Source organism: Boleophthalmus pectinirostris, unplaced genomic scaffold (assembly GCF_026225935.1).
Source record: "Boleophthalmus pectinirostris isolate CB_2022bp ecotype Guang Dong unplaced genomic scaffold, ASM2622593v1 HiC_scaffold_8, whole genome shotgun sequence".
NCBI lineage: Eukaryota > Metazoa > Chordata > Actinopteri > Gobiiformes > Gobiidae > Boleophthalmus > Boleophthalmus pectinirostris.
In genome coordinates this window covers 3,569,757-3,588,677 of record NW_026571515.1, presented here as the reverse complement: position 1 = coordinate 3,588,677, position 18,921 = coordinate 3,569,757, and the positions used below count along the sequence as shown (strand labels likewise).

Here is an 18,921-nt window from a genome sequence, read left to right as displayed (position 1 = left end):
TCTTGGAAATTATTCTCCCAACGTGAAATATTAAAGAAAATAACAAATATAAAATCGCCTACAACTTAAATGTCACTAGTGAAAACAACCTGCATAGGCTCATGATGTCTGCACTAACTGTCCTGCCACATGAGGGGACACGCACACAAACACACACAAACACAAACACAAACACACACCTTCATCATCGTCATTAACCTGAGAACGCGCGGACCACGTTTCCTTCCGTAGTTACTGCGTGGACACCGACGTGCTCCCGTGAGCCGCGTGTGGATCGTGTTTTCTCGTGTACGCTGCGTAAACCGCGCTTCCTCCTGTGCGCCTCTAAACCAGAACTAACACCAAGACTAAAACCAGGACTAATCCAGTCCAGGACTAAACCAGGTCTAAACCAGGACTAAACCAGAACTAAAACCAGAACTAAAACCAGGATTAATTCATTCCAGGACTAAACTAGGACTAAAGTAGGACTAAAGCAGGTCTAAACCAGGACTAAAACCAGGACTAAAACCAGTGATCTCATATATAAAGCATTTCTCTATCAATAATATTTTTAATATGGTTAAGGAAAGACTGGACTTTTTATTGTCTTTAAGTCGACAAAAGTTATTATGTTCAGATTTCCTCGTCTTTGCTACTTTACAGCAAACAGTTTCTTATTCATGGAGACTTGGGCTCAACAGCCAATTTGGAGAGATTTGTTAAACAATAAATGACTTTATAAAGTCACTTTTTTTGTTCTATATCAGTCTTTTGATCTGCCACAATAATGTAATAATGAATTTAAATGAAAATACCTCAAATTGAAGCTTTTCTCAGCAATTTTTAGGTGAGATTAAAATGAAATTAATGAGATTAATTAATTACAGATCATAATTAATTAATCTCTAAATTTTTTTAATCGCATGACAGCACTAATAATAATATAAATAAATAAATAATACCAACAGTAATAATACTCCTTACAACTGTATAATTCACCCTTGTAACAGATAATACTCCCTACAACTGTACAACAACTCACCCTTATGTAAAAGATAATACTCCCTACAACTGTACAACAACTCACCCTTATGAAACAGATAACCCTATGTCCTATTAAGAGTTTTTATTTCTTATTACTTATTTTTCTATTGTATTTTGACTTGTTCATTTACATTTATATAATTATGTCTTATTTGTCTACTTATTTAGAATTTATTAATAGCATTTATGTTTTTATTTTACTCTTTATTATTATATTATATTGTGACGTGTGAGCTTCTGCGTCCAAATAATTTCCCTGGCGGATGGATAAAGTTTAGGAACTGTAATGTACCTCTGCTTTAGTCAGACCTAAATGAAAAACATGTTACACTCAACAGATTAAACCCAAACTGAAGTTGTGTGTGGGGACGAGCGGCGTTCGGTTTGAGGTGTTAAGTGGAGCAGAGCACAGGGGACTCACTGGGGCCTATATAAAGCAGAATAATCTAGGCCAGTACAGTGAGCAGAGATACACACACAGAGTCTTCTATTATACATCCCCCCTGCTCCAGCACACATCAGAGTGAATGGATAAAGGAACGGGCCCGGGCTGGGATCACTATCAGGAGACACACACACAAGTTATTTCACCATTATGAGTTTTATTTAAGATTTAAAGTCACTCATGCCAGACATTTTCAACACCAGCGGCCATACGTAGGATCTATTCACGCTCACGGAAACAAACATTCCAAACATGTAGATCGCAACTTCTGGTGTAGTTTCCGACACTGGGCCCATAGATATAGAACAGTAGATCTCGGGTTCAGTCTCTTGGCGTGCGTTAATACAGCCGCCATCTTAGTACGGGGTCTAAAACTGGTCTAAAGCAGGTCTAAACTAGGTCTAAATCCACTCTAAACCAGGTCTAGCCCCGGTCTTGGTCTCCGTCTCCGTACAGAGTTGTAGAAACAGTCTAAACCAGGTCTAAGCCTGGTCTAACTCCAGTCTAACCCCGGTCTAAACCATGTCTAAACCAGGTCTAGCCCGGTCTTGGTCTCCATCTCCGTACAGAGTTGTAGAAACAGTCTAAACCAGGTCTAAGCCTGGTCTAACTCCAGTCTAACCCCGGTCTAAACCATGTCTAAACCAGGTCTAGTCCCGGTCTTAGTCTCCATCTTTATACAAAGCTGTAGAAACAGTCTTGCTCAGGTCTAAACCAGGTCTAACCCCGGTTTTGCTCGGGTCTAAACCAGGTCTAAACCAGGTCTAAACCCATTCTAAACCAGGTCTAACCCCAGTCTTGCTCGGGTCTAAACCAGGTCTAACCCCGGTCTAAACCAGGTCTAAACCAGGTCTAACCTCGGTCTTGCTCGGGTCTAACCCCGCTCTAACCTCGGTCTAAACCAGGTCTAACCCCAGTCTTGCTCGGGTCTAAACCAGGTCTAACCCCGGTCTAACCCCAGTCTAACCCCGATCTAACCCCGGTCTAACCTCGGTCTTGCTCGGGTCTAACCCAGGTCTAACCCGGTCTAAACCAGGTCTAAACCAGGTCTAAACCAGGTCTAAACCAGGTATAACCCCAGTATTGCTCGGGTCTAACCCCGGTCTAACCTCGGTCTAACCCAGGTCTAACCCCAGTTTAAATCAGGTTTAGTCCCAGTCTTGTTCTCAGTCTCCATACAGAGTTGTAGAAACAGTCTAAACCAGGTCTAACCCCAGTCTCGCTCAGGTCTAAACCAGGTCTAACCCCGGTCTAAACCAGGTCTAACCCCAGTCTTGCTCGGGTCTAAACCAGGTCTAACCCCGGTCTAAACCAGGTCTAACCCCAGTCTCGCTCAGGTCTAAACCAGGTCTAACCCCGGTCTAAACCAGGTCTAACCCCAGTCTCGCTCAGGTCTAAACCAGGTCTAACCCCGGTCTAAACCAGGTCTAACCCTAGTCTAACCCCGGTCTAAACCAGGTCTAACCCCAGTCTTGCTCGGGTCTAAACCAGGTCTAACCCCAGTCTCGCTCAGGTCTAAACCCCAGTCTAACCCAGTCTTGCTCGGGTCTAAACCAGGTCTAACCCCAGGTCTAAACCAGTCTAACCCCAGTCTTGCTCTCGGTCTAACCAGGTCTAAACCCAGGTCTAACCAGGTCTAACCCCAGTCTCGCTCAGGTCTAAACCAGGTCTAACCCCGGTCTAACCCCAGTCTTGCTCGGGTCTAAACCAGGTCTAACCCCAGTCTTGCTCGGGTCTAAACCAGGTCTAACCCCAGTCTTGGTCTACGTCGTCCGTCAGTCTTTGTTGATGAAGGACGTCAGACTGTGGACGCTTTAGTCTCTGTCCAATGAACCGCCCAGCTCCACTAAGCCCCGCCTCCACTGCCTTAAGCCCCGCCCTGCTGCCTTACACTGTCACTTACAGGCAGCTGGATGGAACTGTTAATCTGCCACATCTTTTTTTTTTTTTTTTATTAAGTTAGTGTGAAAAATCCCTCGGTCGTCCAGGTAGAATCCATGGCAAAGGAGAAATTCAATATGTCAACTGGACAAAAGTTTATTTGGTCAAAAACATTTCTCAGATGCTGGTGGACACTTTTTTATATCTGTCTGCAGGGAGGAGCTAACTACACTGAAACTACTCTGAAACTAACACATACCTGCCTTCATCCCATTAAAAAAAAAATTCAAATAAATAAACTCTAACAGGGAATATTAATGACCTCGGCTGCAGAGTATCAATATTCCCTTTGTAAGAAATTCCTACAGTGCAGAAAGATCAGCCCCTAATGTGTACGCTCCATAAACAGTGACGTGATAAATAAAAGATGCTCTGACGTTTGTTTACAGACTTAGACTCTGAGGTTTGGGGTTTAAACTCAATTATTTACGCTCTTTAATAATGCATATCTATAGGGACGGAGTGTGTAGTTATACCATAAAGATCTAAATGTGAATTTTCCGTTTGAGCAGAGATACTTTAAAGCTCCTTTAAGTCGCGTTATAATGTTGTTCCCTCGTCAAAAACAGACCCGGAGATGTGTTTTTTTTTATTCATGCACGTTTGAGTAACTCTAGATTATACTGTATTTATGATATTTGTTTTTTACTTACTCTTACTGTACATACATTTATATAATTTATGTCTTACTGACACTAGTCTCTGGTTATTTTTTGTTATTTATTTCTACTTATTTAGAAGCTTTACTACCATTTTTTATATTTTTTTACTCTTTGTCATTATAATAAATTGTGAGGTGTGAGCTGCTGTGTCCAAGTAATTTCCCTTGTGGATCAATAAAGTCTGTCTAAGTCTAAGGATTATTTGTCTGTCTGTTATCTCACACCTCAAACAACACGGATAGATAACACTGGAATCTCCTCCGTACACAGCAAAAACTGGAGGGTTAAAATTTTAGGGTGAAATATTTTTGTTTTTAACCACAAAAAGTTTTATTTTAACTATTTGAGAGTTAAATGCGGTTTAGAGTTGGGGTTATTTGCCGGAGTTGATATGGTTGAAGTTAATTCAACTTCCCTTAGTGTTAATTCAACTTCCTCGAGTGTTAATTCAACTTCCTCTAGTGTTAATTCAACTTCCTTAGTGTTAATTCAACTTCCTCGAGTGTTAATTCAACTTCCCTTAGTGTTAATTCAACTTCCTCGAGTGTTAATTCAACTTCCTCTAGTGTTAATTCAACTTCCCTTAGTGTTAATTCAACTTCCTCTAGTGTTAATTCAACTTCCCTTAGTGTTAATTCAACTTCCCTTAGTATTAATTCAACTTCCACTAGTGTTAAACTTCCTCTAGTGTTAATTCAACTTCTACTCGTGTTAATTCAACTTTCCCTAGTGTTAATTCAAGTTCTTAGTGTTAATTCAACTTCCCCTAGTGTTAATTCAACTTCCTCTAGTGTTAATTCAACTTCTTCTAGTGTTAATTCAACTTTCCTTAGTGTTAATTCAAGTTCTTAGTGTTAATTCAACTTCTTAGTGTTAATTCAAACTTCTTAGTGTTAATTCAACTTCTACTAGTGTTAATTCAACTTCCTTTAGTGTTAATTCAACTTCTTAGTGTTAATTCAACTTCCCTTAGTGTTAATTCAACTTCCCTTAGTGTTAATTCAACTTCCCTTAGTGTTAATTCAACTTCCCTTAGTGTTAATTCAACTTCTTAGTGTTAATTCAACTTCTTAGTGTTAATTCAACTTCCTTTAGTGTTAATTCAACTTCTTAGTGTTAATTCAACTTCTCTAGTGTTAATTCAACTTCTTTAGTGTTAATTCAACTTCTTAGTGTTAATTCAACTTCCTCTAGTGTTAATTCAACTTCTTAGTGTTAATTCAACTTCTTAGTGTTAATTCAACTTCCCTTAGTGTTAATTCAACTTCTACTAGTGTTAATTCAGCTTCCTTTAGTGTTAATTTAACTTCCCCAATTTTGTTCATAATTTCATTTCAAATTAACTCAAATAAAAATAAATAAAAATAAAACTCCTCTATGTGTTGTTTCGTTAATTTAATTTAACTCTTGATTTCGGGGTTAAACTGGAACTTTAGTCCAGTTAATTACTTAATTAAAATGTCCAAAAATGTGATTCTGTGAGAGTCGATTTTAACACCAGGCAGCAGCTCTGTTCTGTTGTTTAAAAAAAAAAAATCTAAATTCTATTGTTTAAAACTCGCAGCATCAGTAAAAAAAGTACAAATGTGTTTTTCTAAGTGTGAAAAAAAACGTCAGTGTAGAAGCAGTGTGTTTCCATGGTAACGCCAGTCGAAGCTTTTCTCGTTCTGAAAAAGAATAAATCAACCGGGGCGTCTGGGAAATCTGAGCCATGAAAATTTTAATCTGTAACGTCAGACGCTTCAGATGTTTGCAGATGTTTTGACCCGGTTTACGGTTAAAGTTCTCGTATTCCGGAGTTTTCTGATCTGTTTTGGTGTTTCCTCGTCACAAACGGACCCGGAGTTCTGTTTTTGAAAGTGTTTATAAAAAAAAGTGTTAATGCTTTTCTAATTAGCGACGGATTATTGTTAAACGGACATTAATAAGAGTTGAGTCAATACTAATTAACATGGAATTAACATCGCTTATAAATATGCAAAATAATAATAAATAAATAATTTAAAAAGTGTTTCTGGAAAATTCCATGTGAGAAATGTGATGATTGTGTTTCTGCTCGAGCGGGAAAACAGCAGCTGTGAGACGCACGAGTCACTGTACGAGAAGAGGAAGAGGAGGAAGAGGCAAAGAAGGAGAGGAGGAATGGGAGGAGAAGATGAGAGGAGGGAAGGAAAAGGAAGTGGAGGAGAGGAGAAGGAAGAGGAGAGAAGAGGAGAAGAGGAGAGGAGGGGAGAAGGAAGAGGAGGAGGAAGAGGGGAAGAAAATGAGGAGGAGAAGACGAGAGGAGGGGAGGAGGAAGAGGAGAGGAGGAAAAGAAGGGAGGAGGAAGAGGAGGCGATGAGGAAGAGGAGAAGGAGAAGAGAAAGAGGAGGGAAAAAAGAGGGGAAAAGGAGAAGGAGGAGAGGAGGAAGAGGAGAGGAGGAATGAAAAACGAGGGGGAAGAAGAGAGGAGATGAGGAAGAGGAGGGGAGGAAAAGGAGGAGGAAAATGAGGAGGTGGAGGGAAGGAGGAAGAGGAGGAGGAGAGGGAAGGAAAATGAGGAGGATGATGAGGTGGAGAGGAAGAAGAGGAGGAGAGGAGGGGAGGAAGAGGAGGAGAGGAGGAGGAGAAGGAGAGGAGGAAGAGGAGGAGGAGAAGGGGAGGATGAAAGAAAGGGAGGAAAAGGAGGAGGGGAGGAAAATGAGGAGGAGGAGAGGAGGAGAAGACAAGAGAAGGGGAGGAGGAAGAGGAGAGGAGGAAAAGAAGGGAGGAGGAAGAGGAGGCGATGAGGAAGAGGAGAAGGAGAAGAGAAAGAGGAGGGAAAAAAGAGGGGAAAAGGAGAAGGAGGAGAGGAGGAAGAGGAGAGAAGAGGAGAGGAGGGGAGGAGGAGAGAAGGAGGAGAGGAGGAAGAGGAGGAGAGGAGGAATGGAAAACGAGGGGGAAGAAGAGAGGAGATGAGGAAGAGGAGGGGAGGAAAAGGAGGAGGAAAATGAGGAGGTGGAGGGAAGGAGGAAGAGGAGGAGGAGAGGAAGGAGAAAGAGGAAGAGAAGGAGAGGGAAGGAAAATGAGGAGGATGATGAGGTGGAGAGGAAGAAGAGGAGGAGAGGAGGGGAGGAAGAGGAGGAGAGGAGGAGGAGAAGGAGAGAGGAGGAAGAGGAGGAGAGGACAAAGAGGAGGAGGAGAAGGGGAGGATGAAAGAAAGGGAGGAAAAGGAGGAGAGGAGGGGAGGAAGAGGAGGAGAGGAGAAGGAGAAGGAGAGGAGGAAGTGGAGGAAAGGAGAAGAGGAGGAGAGGAGGGGAGGACAAAGAGGAGGAGGAGAAGGAGAGGAGGAAGAGAGGAAGAAGAGGAGGAGAGGAGGGGAGGAAGAGGAGGAGAGGAGGAGGAGAAGGAGAGGAGGAAGAGGAGGAGAGGAGAAGAGGGGAGGACAAAGAGGAGGAGAAGGGGAGGATGAAAGAAAGGGAGGAAAAGGAGGAGAGGAGGAGAGAAAAGGAGGAAGAGGAGTAGAAAATAGGAGGAGAAAAGAGGGTTATTTTTAGAGAGGAGGGGGCGTGCAGAGTCATGTCCAAGTGGAGAGGGAAGCCTGTGTTCTCCGCCCGCTGCTGTCAGGGCGTCACGGCAACGGCCCCCCGCTGTGCACCAACAACAAACACACTGCGGAACATCGACGCTCCGGTCTGTGCCGTGACTGTTTCAAGAGTCACTGCACGACACTGTTCCCTCATCTGTTATAATGACGTTTCCTCATCACAAACTTTTACTAAGCACGGCCGCCGTTCTGCCGAAACGAGCTCCTGCAGACTAAATCGACAGTGACGTTTATCGATCCACGCTGCCTCTTCGAAATAATCTTTACTTTTTTCTGTTTACAGTTGTTTAGATTCATTAAAGTTAACCTCCACAGTTTGACACATATTTCTTTGGATTAGAGACTCGGGTTTGATGCTGTTTGCACACGGTGAAACTTTATGGGCCCGGTCAAGCAGAAGTAAACAACAAGGCCAAAAATTCAAGTTAATGCATCTGATATAAAAATGTATTGAACAGATACATATGTACTCTAGTTTATGAAACTGTTGACCTTTTTTCTGTACCATTTTTGGTTCTAAAGTTCCATATGTTTTAAACAGACCATGTATGAAACATGGAAACAAAATTATTTCCCAAATTTCAAAGACCCCAAAAATCATGTCAATAAATGGATGTATTTCATCATATCTTGTGTTATTCCATCTTTGACTGTTTTTTTTATGTATTTAAAATGATAAAAATTTGCTTGGAAGGACTGACATATTTTATAGAAAAAGTTTCCTTTCATTTTGAAGTAATATTAAAGTATTCGGAAGAAAAAAGTGACAAATGATGTAATTTTCCCTCCGTTACCATGACCTTTCTTAATAAAAAATCTCATGACTCAAAAAGTAAGAGGTTTTTCAACCTAATCTTGTACCATATGGTAGAAAACTATATGAAGGAAATATTCAAACCAGTTTGTTAAGGATATGTAAGTGAGAACCAAGAGTTATCACTGTTTGGATTTATTGACCAAAAAGTGCTGCATATTTCATTCCCTCCGTTACCGACATGAGTTTTTAAATTTTTTGTCAACAACTTGAAAGAATCTCACAGGTTTAACTTGACCCTGTTGGAGTGTAACTCTTTCCTACATTCTGATACTTTACTTATTTCAATAGTTCCTCTAGTTTCTGAATAAGAGACATTTGAATGTCAAAAATCTGACCGTTTCCCTCCGTTACCACATCGCGCAATTCATACTTCGAAGGATCCTCCGAAAAAGTGAGCATCAAACCTCCATGTTTGTTTTCCCAGTGGGATGTGTCTATTGTCAAAGTCGATCTTTTCAAGTCTTTTGAACCATATCACTTTTGTTTCTGGTTCTGATATTGTCATATTTTAGTTTTGGGATTCGGACATCGTAATTGTGTGGTTGTTGGATCCAAACAGCAGAAAACGACTCGAGAAACGGGCTTCGGAAGTTTGTGAACTCCATAAATGCAAAAGTGAATCAGATGTGTGTGACTCAAACCTCTGTTCAAACTGTTTCTCTTCCCAACGGAATTGAAAAATAGTGAAAGGTGAAGGTGATGGGCAGGACTGATCCACAGGAAGAACCAAAAAGGAAAACTTTGTCTGACTAAATCATCCCGAGTTTACAGAGAACATTTTGTATGTGGAGCGACAACAAAACAAACCCCCGATCCCTCGTTCAACCTCGGTTACGAATTTAAAAAGTCAACGCCAAAGTGAAAGGCTCCAACTGTTCACCAAGAAACACCTTCCACTGCAAAGAGACCAAGACGTGATGTTTCTGTAAAACCACAAGAACAAGAAAGTGCAGCTCAGTCTGTTTGTCTTCTGCTCCTCTCCATTAACAAACGGGATTTTACTTAGTTTTCGCTCCACATACAAAATGTTCTCTGTAAACTCGGGATGATTTAGTCAGACAAATGTTTCCTTTTTGGTTCTTCCTGTGGATCAATCCTGCCCATCGCCTTCACCTTTCACTATTTTTCAATTCCGTTGGGAAGAGAAACAGTTTGAACAGAGGTTTGAGTCACACACATCTGATTCACTTTTGCATTTATGAAGTTCGCAAACTTCCAAAGCCCGTTTCTCGAGTCGTTTTCCGCTGTTAGGATCCAACAACCACACAGTTACGACGTCCAAATCCCAAAACTAAAATGTGACAATATCAGAACCAGAAACAAAAGTGATATGGTTCAAAAGACTTGAAAAGATCCACTTTGAGAATAGATGCAGCTCACTGGAAAGAGGTTTGATGTTCACTTTTTCGGAGGATCCTTCCCAGTATGGATTGTGTGATGACCGGAAGTCCGTGAGCACACATCGACAAGACAATTTAACCATCAATTTAGCCACTGCAGAATGAACATTATTCACTCATTTATATTCATTTGGGTAGAGCTCGTTTCCACAGGCCTGTATCTTCTATCAAATAAAACTCCCACTACTTAAGAGAAAGAAACGACTGGAAAAGCTGAAATCTTTATATCAGTAGTAGAAGAGTAGTAGAGTAGAACGTTCGGTCGTGTTCTCTGGGTGGGGAGCTGTTTGTGTTGGTCGAGCTCTGGTGCAGCGCAAGAGGCTGTGGGCTGCACCAACAGGACTGAGTCACACAGGAGCCACTGCAGCTTCAGTGTGTGTGTGTGTGTGTGTGTGTGTGTGTGTGTGCGTTTGTGGAAAATTTTCACACTGCAGGGACTCAGATCTGTACACAAAATCACATGAAGGCGACCACTTTTATTCTGGTGCAGTTTATAATTTGACTTCTTGGTTGGACACGGGCAGATAATTAAATAACAATCAGTGTTGGGAGTAACGTTTTATAAAAGTAACAAATTTCTGTAATTTTAACTTCTTAGGTTCTTTTTAAAGACAATGCAGTAAAGTGTATTTACCTTGTTGACATGTTTCGGCTGCTAGCTGCAATTACTTACTGCATTGTCTTTAAAAAGAACCTAAGAAGTTAAAGTATATAAGAAGACATAATGAACATCATTGGCTTAAATTTCTGTAATGTGTTGGTTTTTGCAGAAATGTGGTATTACAGGGGGAAAAAATTGTAATATTTTAACTGGTACAAATGTCATTAACGTGCATCACAAAGCTTTTTTAACCTGGATTGAAGTGGTGGGTTTTTGGTTTTTCTTCATACAAATTGGCTAAAATCACGGTGACATCAGCAGCGGTGAAACGGCGGAGACACGCCCACGTAGACGTCATGTGACCACAGGTGAAAGGACCGACGCAGAACTAACCACGGGGCGACCGGAGCTGACGCCCGATGAGACGCCCTGTTCCACGGGCTCGGGTTCTCTCAGGGGTGGACCTAGATTCCAAGTTCTAGTCCAAGATTAGTCCTGGTTTGGTACTGGTTTAGTCCTAGTTTAGTCCTGGTTTAGACCTGGTTTAGTCCTGGTTTAGACCTGGTTTAGACCTGGTTTAGTCCTGGTTTAGACCTGGTTTAGACCTGGTTTAGTCCTGGTTTAGACCTGGTTTAGACCTGGTTTAGACCTGGTTTAGTCCTGGTTTAGACCTGGTTTAGACCTGGTTTAGTCCTGGTTTTAGTCCTGGTTTAGTCCTGGTTTTAGTCCTGGTTTAGTCCTGGTTTAGACCTGGTTTAGTCCTGGTTTAGACCTGGTTTAGTCCTGGTTTAGTCCTGGTTTAGACCTGGTTTAGTCCTGGTTTAGACCTGGTTTAGTCCTGGTTTAGTCCTGGTTTAGACCTGGTTTAGACCTGGTTTAGTCCTGGTTTAGTCCTGGTTTAGTCCTGGTTTAGACCTGGTTTTAGTCCTGGTTTAGTCCTGGTTTAGACCTGGTTTAGACCTGGTTTAGTCCTGGTTTAGTCCTGGTTTAGACCTGGTTTAGACCTGGTTTAGACCTGGTTTAGTCCTGGTTTAGACCTGGTTTGGTTTAGTCCTGGTTTAGTCCTGGTTTAGACCTGGTTTTAGTCCTGGTTTAGTCCTGGTTTAGTCCTGGTTTAGACCTGGTTTAGACCTGGTTTAGTCCTGGTTTAGACCTGGTTTAGACCTGGTTTAGTCCTGGTTTTAGTCCTGGTTTAGTCCTGGTTTAGTCCTGGTTTAGTCCTGGTTTAGACCTGGTTTAGTCCTGGTTTAGTCCTGGTCCTGGTTTAGACCTGGTTTAGACCTGGTTTAGTCCTGGTTTAGTCCTGGTTTAGACTGGTTTAGACCTGGTTTAGTCCTGGTTTAGACCTGGTTTAGTCCTGGTTTAGTCCTGGTTTAGACCTGGTTTAGACCTGGTTTAGTCCTGGTTTAGTCCTGTTTAGTCCTGGTTTAGACCTGGTTTAGACCTGGTTTAGTCCTGGTTTAGTCCTGGTTTAGACCTGGTTTAGACCTGGTTTAGTCCTGGTTTTGTTTAGTCCTGGTTTAGACCTGGTTTAGACCTGGTTTAGTCCTGGTTGTTTAGTCCTGGTTTAGACCTGGTTTAGACCTGGTTTTAGTCCTGGTTTAGACCTGGTTTAGTTTAGTCCTGGTTTAGTCCTGGTTTAGTCCTGGTTTTAGTCCTGGTTTAGACCTGTTTAGTTTAGACCTGGTTTAGACCTGGTTTAGTCCTGGTTTGTTTACTCCTGGTTTAGACCTGGTTTAGACCTGGTTTAGTCCTGGTTTAGACCTGGTTTAGACCTGGTTTAGTCCTGGTTTGTTTACTCCTGGTTTAGACCTGGTTTAGACCTGGTTTAGTCCTGGTTTAGACCTGGTTCAGACCTGGTTTGTTTACTCCTGGTTTATTCCTGGTTTGTTTAGTCCTGCTTTAGACCTGGTTTAGACCTGGTTTAGTCCTGGTTTGTTTACTCCTGGTTTAGACCTGGTTTAGACCTGGTTTAGACCTGGTTTAGTCCTGGTTTGTTTACTCCTGGTTTAGACCTGGTTTAGTCCTGGTTTAGACCTGGTTTAGACCTGGTTTAGTCCTGGTTTAGTCCTGGTTTAGACCTGGTTTAGACCTGGTTTAGTCCTGGTTTAGTCCTGGTTTAGTCCTGGTTTAGTCCTGGTTTAGACCTGGTTTAGACCTGGTTTAGTCCTGGTTTAGTCCTGGTTTAGACCTGGTTTAGGTCTACTGTAATAGTCGTGTAATATTTTACACTTTAAACACAGTCATATTTATTTGTCATGTAACGAATGACTTTGAAATAACAGTAATAAGTCATAAATAAATAACACATTGCAGTTTTAAAGTCACTTGCCCAACAGTGATAACAGTGATAAGTGTGTGTGTGTGTGTCCGTGTGTGTGTGTGTGGAGCAGGAAAACACTGGTTGTATTGTTGCCATGGTTTTGGATGTGGGAGGACTGCATCAGGCGACGAGTAAATAAAATCCTCTGGACTTGTGCAGAGCTGCGGCGGCGAGGCTCACGTCCACGACAACCGAGACCGAAACACAAACTCAAACACAAACAACGGCAGAAATAATTTATGAAGGCAGAGAGCTAAGAGATGTTTAGTTCTCAAAGTACTGCAGCTACTAGATTAAAATAGATGTATTGTTTAATTTAAAAAAAAAAAATGTACAAATGTGCTTTTTTGCCGATCAAAGATACTGAAATTTAGGGATCTGGTAAAATTTAAAACATGCCAAATCTTATTTAAAGTGAAACTCAACCTGCTCCCAGAAACATTCAAAAACTGTTCTGCACAAATGAATCAAATACAACGTGAGAGCTCAAATACATTTAAAAAAACAATTCTCTCAAACCTTTCTCAAAAGCAAAGTGTGTTACAGACGTGGAGCAGATTTATGGAAGAGTTTAGAGCTGTGGGCCCTGATCTTTTTTGAGCCACGGACCGGTTTTATATCCGACAATATTTTAGCTTTAGACCTGGTTTAGTCCTGGTTTAGACCTGGTTTAGACCTGTTTTAGTGTTTTAGTTCTGTTTTAGTTCTGGTTTAGACCTGGTTTAGTCCTGGTTTAGACCTGGTTTTAGTTCTGTTTTAGTTCTGGTTTAGTTCAGGTTTAGACCTGGTTTAGTCCTGGTTTAGACCTGGTTTAGTCCTGGTTTAGACCTGGTTTTAGTCCTGGTTTAGTTCTGTTTTAGTTCTGGTTTAGACCTGGTTTAGTCCTGGTTTAGACCTGGTTTTAGTCCTGGTTTTAGTTCTATTTTAGTTCTGGTTTAGATCTGGTTTAGTCCTGGTTTAGACCTGGTTTTAGTTCTATTTTAGTTCTGGTTTAGACCTGGTTTAGTCCTGGTTTAGACCTGGTTTTAGTCCTGGTTTTAGTTCTATTTTAGTTCTGGTTTAGACCTGGTTTTAGTTCTATTTTAGTTCTGGTTTAGACCTGGTTTAGTCCTGGTTTAGACCCGGTTTTTGTTCTGTTTTAGTTCTGGTTTAGACCTGGTTTAGTCCTGGTTTAGACCTGGTTTTAGTTCTGTTTTAGTTCTGGTTTAGACCTGGTTTAGTTCTGGTTTAGACCTGGTTTTAATCCTGGTTTAGTCCTGGTTTTAGTCCTGGTTTAGTCCTGGTTTTAGTCCTGGTTTTAGTTCTGTTTTAGTTCTGGTTTAGACCTGGTTTTAGTCCGTATCCATAGAAACAAGCAGGTGACGGACCCCCAACCAAAAAGTTACACAGTTCAGCTTTAAATAATAAATAATAGAGACTGCAGACTAGACCACTGCAAACTTTCTCACCTTTCTTTGTTGACGGGCTCTTTAAAATAATTTTATACACACAAATATTAAAGTAAATTTATATTTGAGCCGTACAGTAGTTTGTAAAGGCAAAAAGTTACACAGTGCACCTTTAGAGTCTCAAACAACATAAATGAACTAAGGGGAATTTTATACTTTAAACTGTGTTGGCATTGTTCTTTTACAAAAGTGGGGGATTGTTGGCAGTGGGTTTCAGATTTCTGTTTTATGTGGAACATTTTGAGGACGTTTTCCCTTTAAAAAGTTATATTATTGTGGTTCAAATTGTTAATCGCCATGGCAACAGCCCCAATTTTCTATCACTCTAAAACCTATGGATAAAAAAAAAAAAACTCAACATTATTTTAGGATTTTTCAGTTTGGTGATTTCTTTCAAAAACACAACATCGCAAACAACGTCAACGAGGACTTTCGACGATTGAAAAGACGTCGTATTTGGGTTTCATCACCATGGCAACAGCCCAAGTGACCCCTGACCCGAAGCCCGGCCTCTCCGACGCCACTCACCTCACGGACACGCAGCCGTTCAGAGGAGCAGACACAGCCGAGAACCTGCAGGTGTTTGTGGTGTAGCTCACGTTGGTCAGGATCACTTTCCTCTTGTACGTCTGATTCACGTCAAAGTCCTGAAAAATGAAACAAAACGAAACAAAACAGAGTCAAACCCCAGATATCACTACAGTATATTGTGTTTAAGGTCTTCTTTATGTATCTAACACTACAGTAGTTCCAGCTGAGCCTGTTGTTTATGGTCAGGTTGTGTTGAGATGAAGCGTCAGACAGAGCAGAGCCTACAGTTAGCATCACAGACCTTAAAGTGGAGCAGCTCTGGTTTACAGCTGAAGCTCCTCCCTCTGGTCTCTTTGGTGGAGGACGTCGGAGCTGAAGAGTTGAGTTTGTCGCTGAGAGTTGGACGTTTGTTCTGAGCTGCTTCAGTCTGGACCAAAAGCTTCTTCTCCTGAAACACAAAGGAATATGATAACAAATGTGATTCATGTGACACTTCAAATGTTGTTTTTTTAGATTAGAACACACAGATCAGTCTGCTGGGTTTCTGTTCGTATCTGTTACATTGAGACACAAGAAAAAACTGGAGGGTTAAAATTTCAGGGTGAACTATTTGTTATTAATGAGGAGAAAATTCAGTTCTGAACTGAAGAAGCAGTTTGGATGAGCTGCGAAACATCTTCAACCAAACTAACTTTTGTACAGTCGACAAACAGAATTTTCTCCTCGACATGGATTCTACCAGGACGACTGAGGGATTCTTCACATATTTGTTATTAACACAAAAAGTGTTATTTTACTTGTGTTGAAGAGGAGCTGAGTCCAAAGGCGAAGCTCTCGATTTATCGGTCAGTCTTCGTTCCTACTCTCACCTCCGGTCATGAGCTCTGAGTAATGACCGAAAGGACAAGATCGCGGATGCAAGTGGCTGAAATGAGTTTCCTTCGCAGGGTGTCTGGGTGCTCCCTTACAGATAGAGTGAGGATCTCAGTCACACGGGAGGAGCTCGGAGTAGAGCCGCTGCTCCTCCGTGTCAAGAGGAGCAGCTGAGGGGAGGACACCTGTTCCAGATGCCTCCTCAGGAGGTGTTCACCTCTGTGTGTTGTTTAGCTAAATCAGGATAACTCTACAAAGTGTTATCCATTTACTCTCAAAACGTTAAAATAACTCTTGATTTTGGCATTTGGGAACTTTGGTCCAGTGTTACTTAACATTGGAAATTAACATTTTCCAAAAATGTTAAATTAACTCTAGAACAGATTGGACTCATGTAAAGAAAATGTTAAAACTGACTCTCACAGAATCAATTTTAACACTCACGAACTTAATTTCACTCACTTGAACTTAATGTAACAAACTTTATTATTGGTGTTTCACTTTTAAAGGTGAAAATAACAGTTCTGGTGGATGGTCTGGTACCTGCATTTAGCGCAGCTTTTCCTAGAGGCGTCATAACAATCGAATATCAAACTCAATACCAACTCTGATACAACAAAACACTCTTTCTTAAATATAATATAATATAATATACTGTGATTTTCCAATTTAAATGGAAGAACTTTCTTTTTTGTTCCCACGTGGCCTTATATCTGTGTAATCCATCAGTGGTCCAGGTCTAAACCAGGTCTAAACCAAGTCTAAACCGAGCCTAAACCAGGACTAAACCAGGTCTAAACCAGATCTAAACCAGATCTAAACCAGGACTAAACCAGGTCTAAACAGAGCCTAAACCAGGACTAAACCAGGTCTAAACCAGGTCTAAACCAGGACTAAACCAGGTCTAAACAGAGCCTAAACCAGGACTAAACCAGGTCTAAACCAGGTCTAAACCAGGACTAAACCAGGTCTAAACCAAGTCTAAACCAGGACTAAACCAGGTCTAAACCAAGTCTAAACCAAGCCTAAACCGAGCCTAAACCAGGTCTAAATTAGGTCTAAACCAGGTCTAAAACAGGACTAAACCAGGTCTAAACCAAGTCTAAACCGAACCTAAACCAGGTCCAAACCAGGTCTAAACCAGGTCTAAACGAAGTCTAAACCAGGTTTAAACTAGGTCTAAACCAAGTCTAAACCAAGCCTAAACCAGGTCTAAATTAGGTCTAAACCAGGTCTAAAACAGGACTAAACCAGGTCTAAACGAAGTCTAAACCAGGTTTAAACTAGGTCTAAACCAAGTCTAAACCAAGCCTAAACCAGGTCTAAATTAGGTCTAAACCAGGTCTAAAACAGGACTAAACCAGGTCTAAACGAAGTCTAAACCAGGTTTAAACCAGGTCTAAACCAGGTCTAAACCAGGTCTAAAACAGGTCTACTCCGGGTCTAAACCGGGTCTAAACTGGGTCTAAACCAAGTCTAAACCAAGTCTAAACCAAGTCTAAACCAGGTCCATGGGTATATACTACTCTGTGTGCTCTTATACTTGTTCTGATACAACTACAAGTCATCCAAGTCAAAAAGTACTCATAGCGTGTTATATTATTCCGACTAGTGAAAGATTGATTTTATTGTTTCTGCACAAAAGTCTAAGGCTTTGGGCAGTTCGTGGTCCGTGCTGGTCAGGGAAGTATAGAGATAATAACTCTCAGAGAGGAAGAGGAAGAGGAAGAAGAAGAAGAAGAAGAAGAAGAGTTCTCCTGTGTCCCTCTGCAGCGCTCTCATTCTCAGGCCTCAAACACAGCGGCTCGATCAGAGGTGAAGTCTGTCAGCTCACATTACAACACACTCATTTATCAACAAGAGCGCTCCTCTTCCTCCTCTTCATCCTCTTCATCCTTTTCCTCCTCATCCCAGCTCCCAGAAAACTGCCTTTTTGCAACGAATAAAGCTTGTTCACTTTTGAGTTTCAGTTTTCTGTATCACTTAAATGTTTTTCTCTCATCATCAGCTCGCTCAAAGTTGTATTTTGATAAAACTCATGCTTCATACAGGTTTGAGTAATCCATCCATCCATCCATCCATTTTCTTCCGCTTATCTGGGGTCGGGTCGCGGGGGCAGCGGTCTAAGCAGGGACTCCCAGACTTCCTTCACCCCAGACATGTCCTCCAGCTCCTCCAGGGGGATCCCGAGGTGTTCCCAGGCCAGCCCAGAGACATAGTCCCTCCAGTGTGTCCTGGGTCTTCCCCGGGGCCTCCTCCCGGTGGGACATGCCCGGAACACCTCCCGAGGGAGGCGTAATGGTTTGAGTAATCCAGTATTGCTTTAAATTTGAGGATTAAGTGCTCAGAAAATTTCAGTTTACACCAACCCCCTATCTTTGCCTTTCTAATATTAAGTTATCTGGATAAGGTGACCAGATTTTTGTATTTCTAAACTGGGACACAGCTTTTGTTTGGTTTTGGATGGTTGGTACAAATAAAACTGTGAAAAAAGTGAGGTAGACTGATTCATCAGCCAGTTTCACTTCGTAGAAACCGTGTGACATTAGGATTTGTTCGCTCGACAGTAGGCGGGTACTTTTATTATTTAACCAATCGCTGCTGTTTGGTGGTGACGTATGTAATGCTCCAAATCCTGTAGGAAGAAGAACAATAACATCTTTCCCCTTGATAAAATTCACCAAACATTCTCTTTGTTCCGACTTTAAATCCTTGATCTGGGGAATCGTTGCGAACACAGAATGTCTGTGTTCGTCTACATCCATCTCGACGCTTTGTTTACTGTTGTGCTGTTCCACAAAAGGGACCAGACAGACGCCACCAGTTTGATCTAGTCGCTGGAGAGAAATGAAATTGAGCAGAGACACTGACGCCAGCCTCGCTAAATCTGAGGGACTTCTGTTGCTGCATTTTTTAATTTTTTTTGCTTTATCGTCATTTGCAAACACAGTTTTCTGTATTTTGGTCAAACAAATGACAATTTATGTTCGTCTTTACTGTTGGCCGGGATCAGATTAGTCAAAAATTGTGGTGGACCTGTTTTAGAGTTGATGTTAGTCCTGGTTTAGATCAAATTGGTAAAAAAAATAGAGACACCTGGGACATTTCTTGTATAAAACTGGGACAAATCATCTGGTTTTGTATAAATCTGCTGGGACAGGGGACACAGGCTCAAAACTGGGACTGTCCCGGGTAAACAGGGACGTCTGGCCACACCCCATATATGTGGAGGATCTACAGTATGTATGTTATAGTTTAATACTAACACCAGAGGAAATCATGTTACACT

General features: G+C 41.5%; 1 protein-coding gene across 1 annotated transcript in view; it reads right to left on the bottom strand.

Annotated features, from left to right (window-relative positions):
- cfap74 (cilia and flagella associated protein 74) overlaps positions 1-18,921 on the bottom strand; it is a 77,279-nt gene that overhangs the window by 40,833 nt on the left and 17,525 nt on the right. Inside the window, exons 12-13 of the mRNA XM_055165610.1 lie at positions 15,061-15,207; positions 14,757-14,875 (exon numbers count right to left, since the gene is read on the bottom strand). Coding sequence (XP_055021585.1) covers positions 14,757-14,875; positions 15,061-15,207 — 266 coding nt within the window. The remainder of the gene's footprint in view (positions 1-14,756; positions 14,876-15,060; positions 15,208-18,921) is intronic.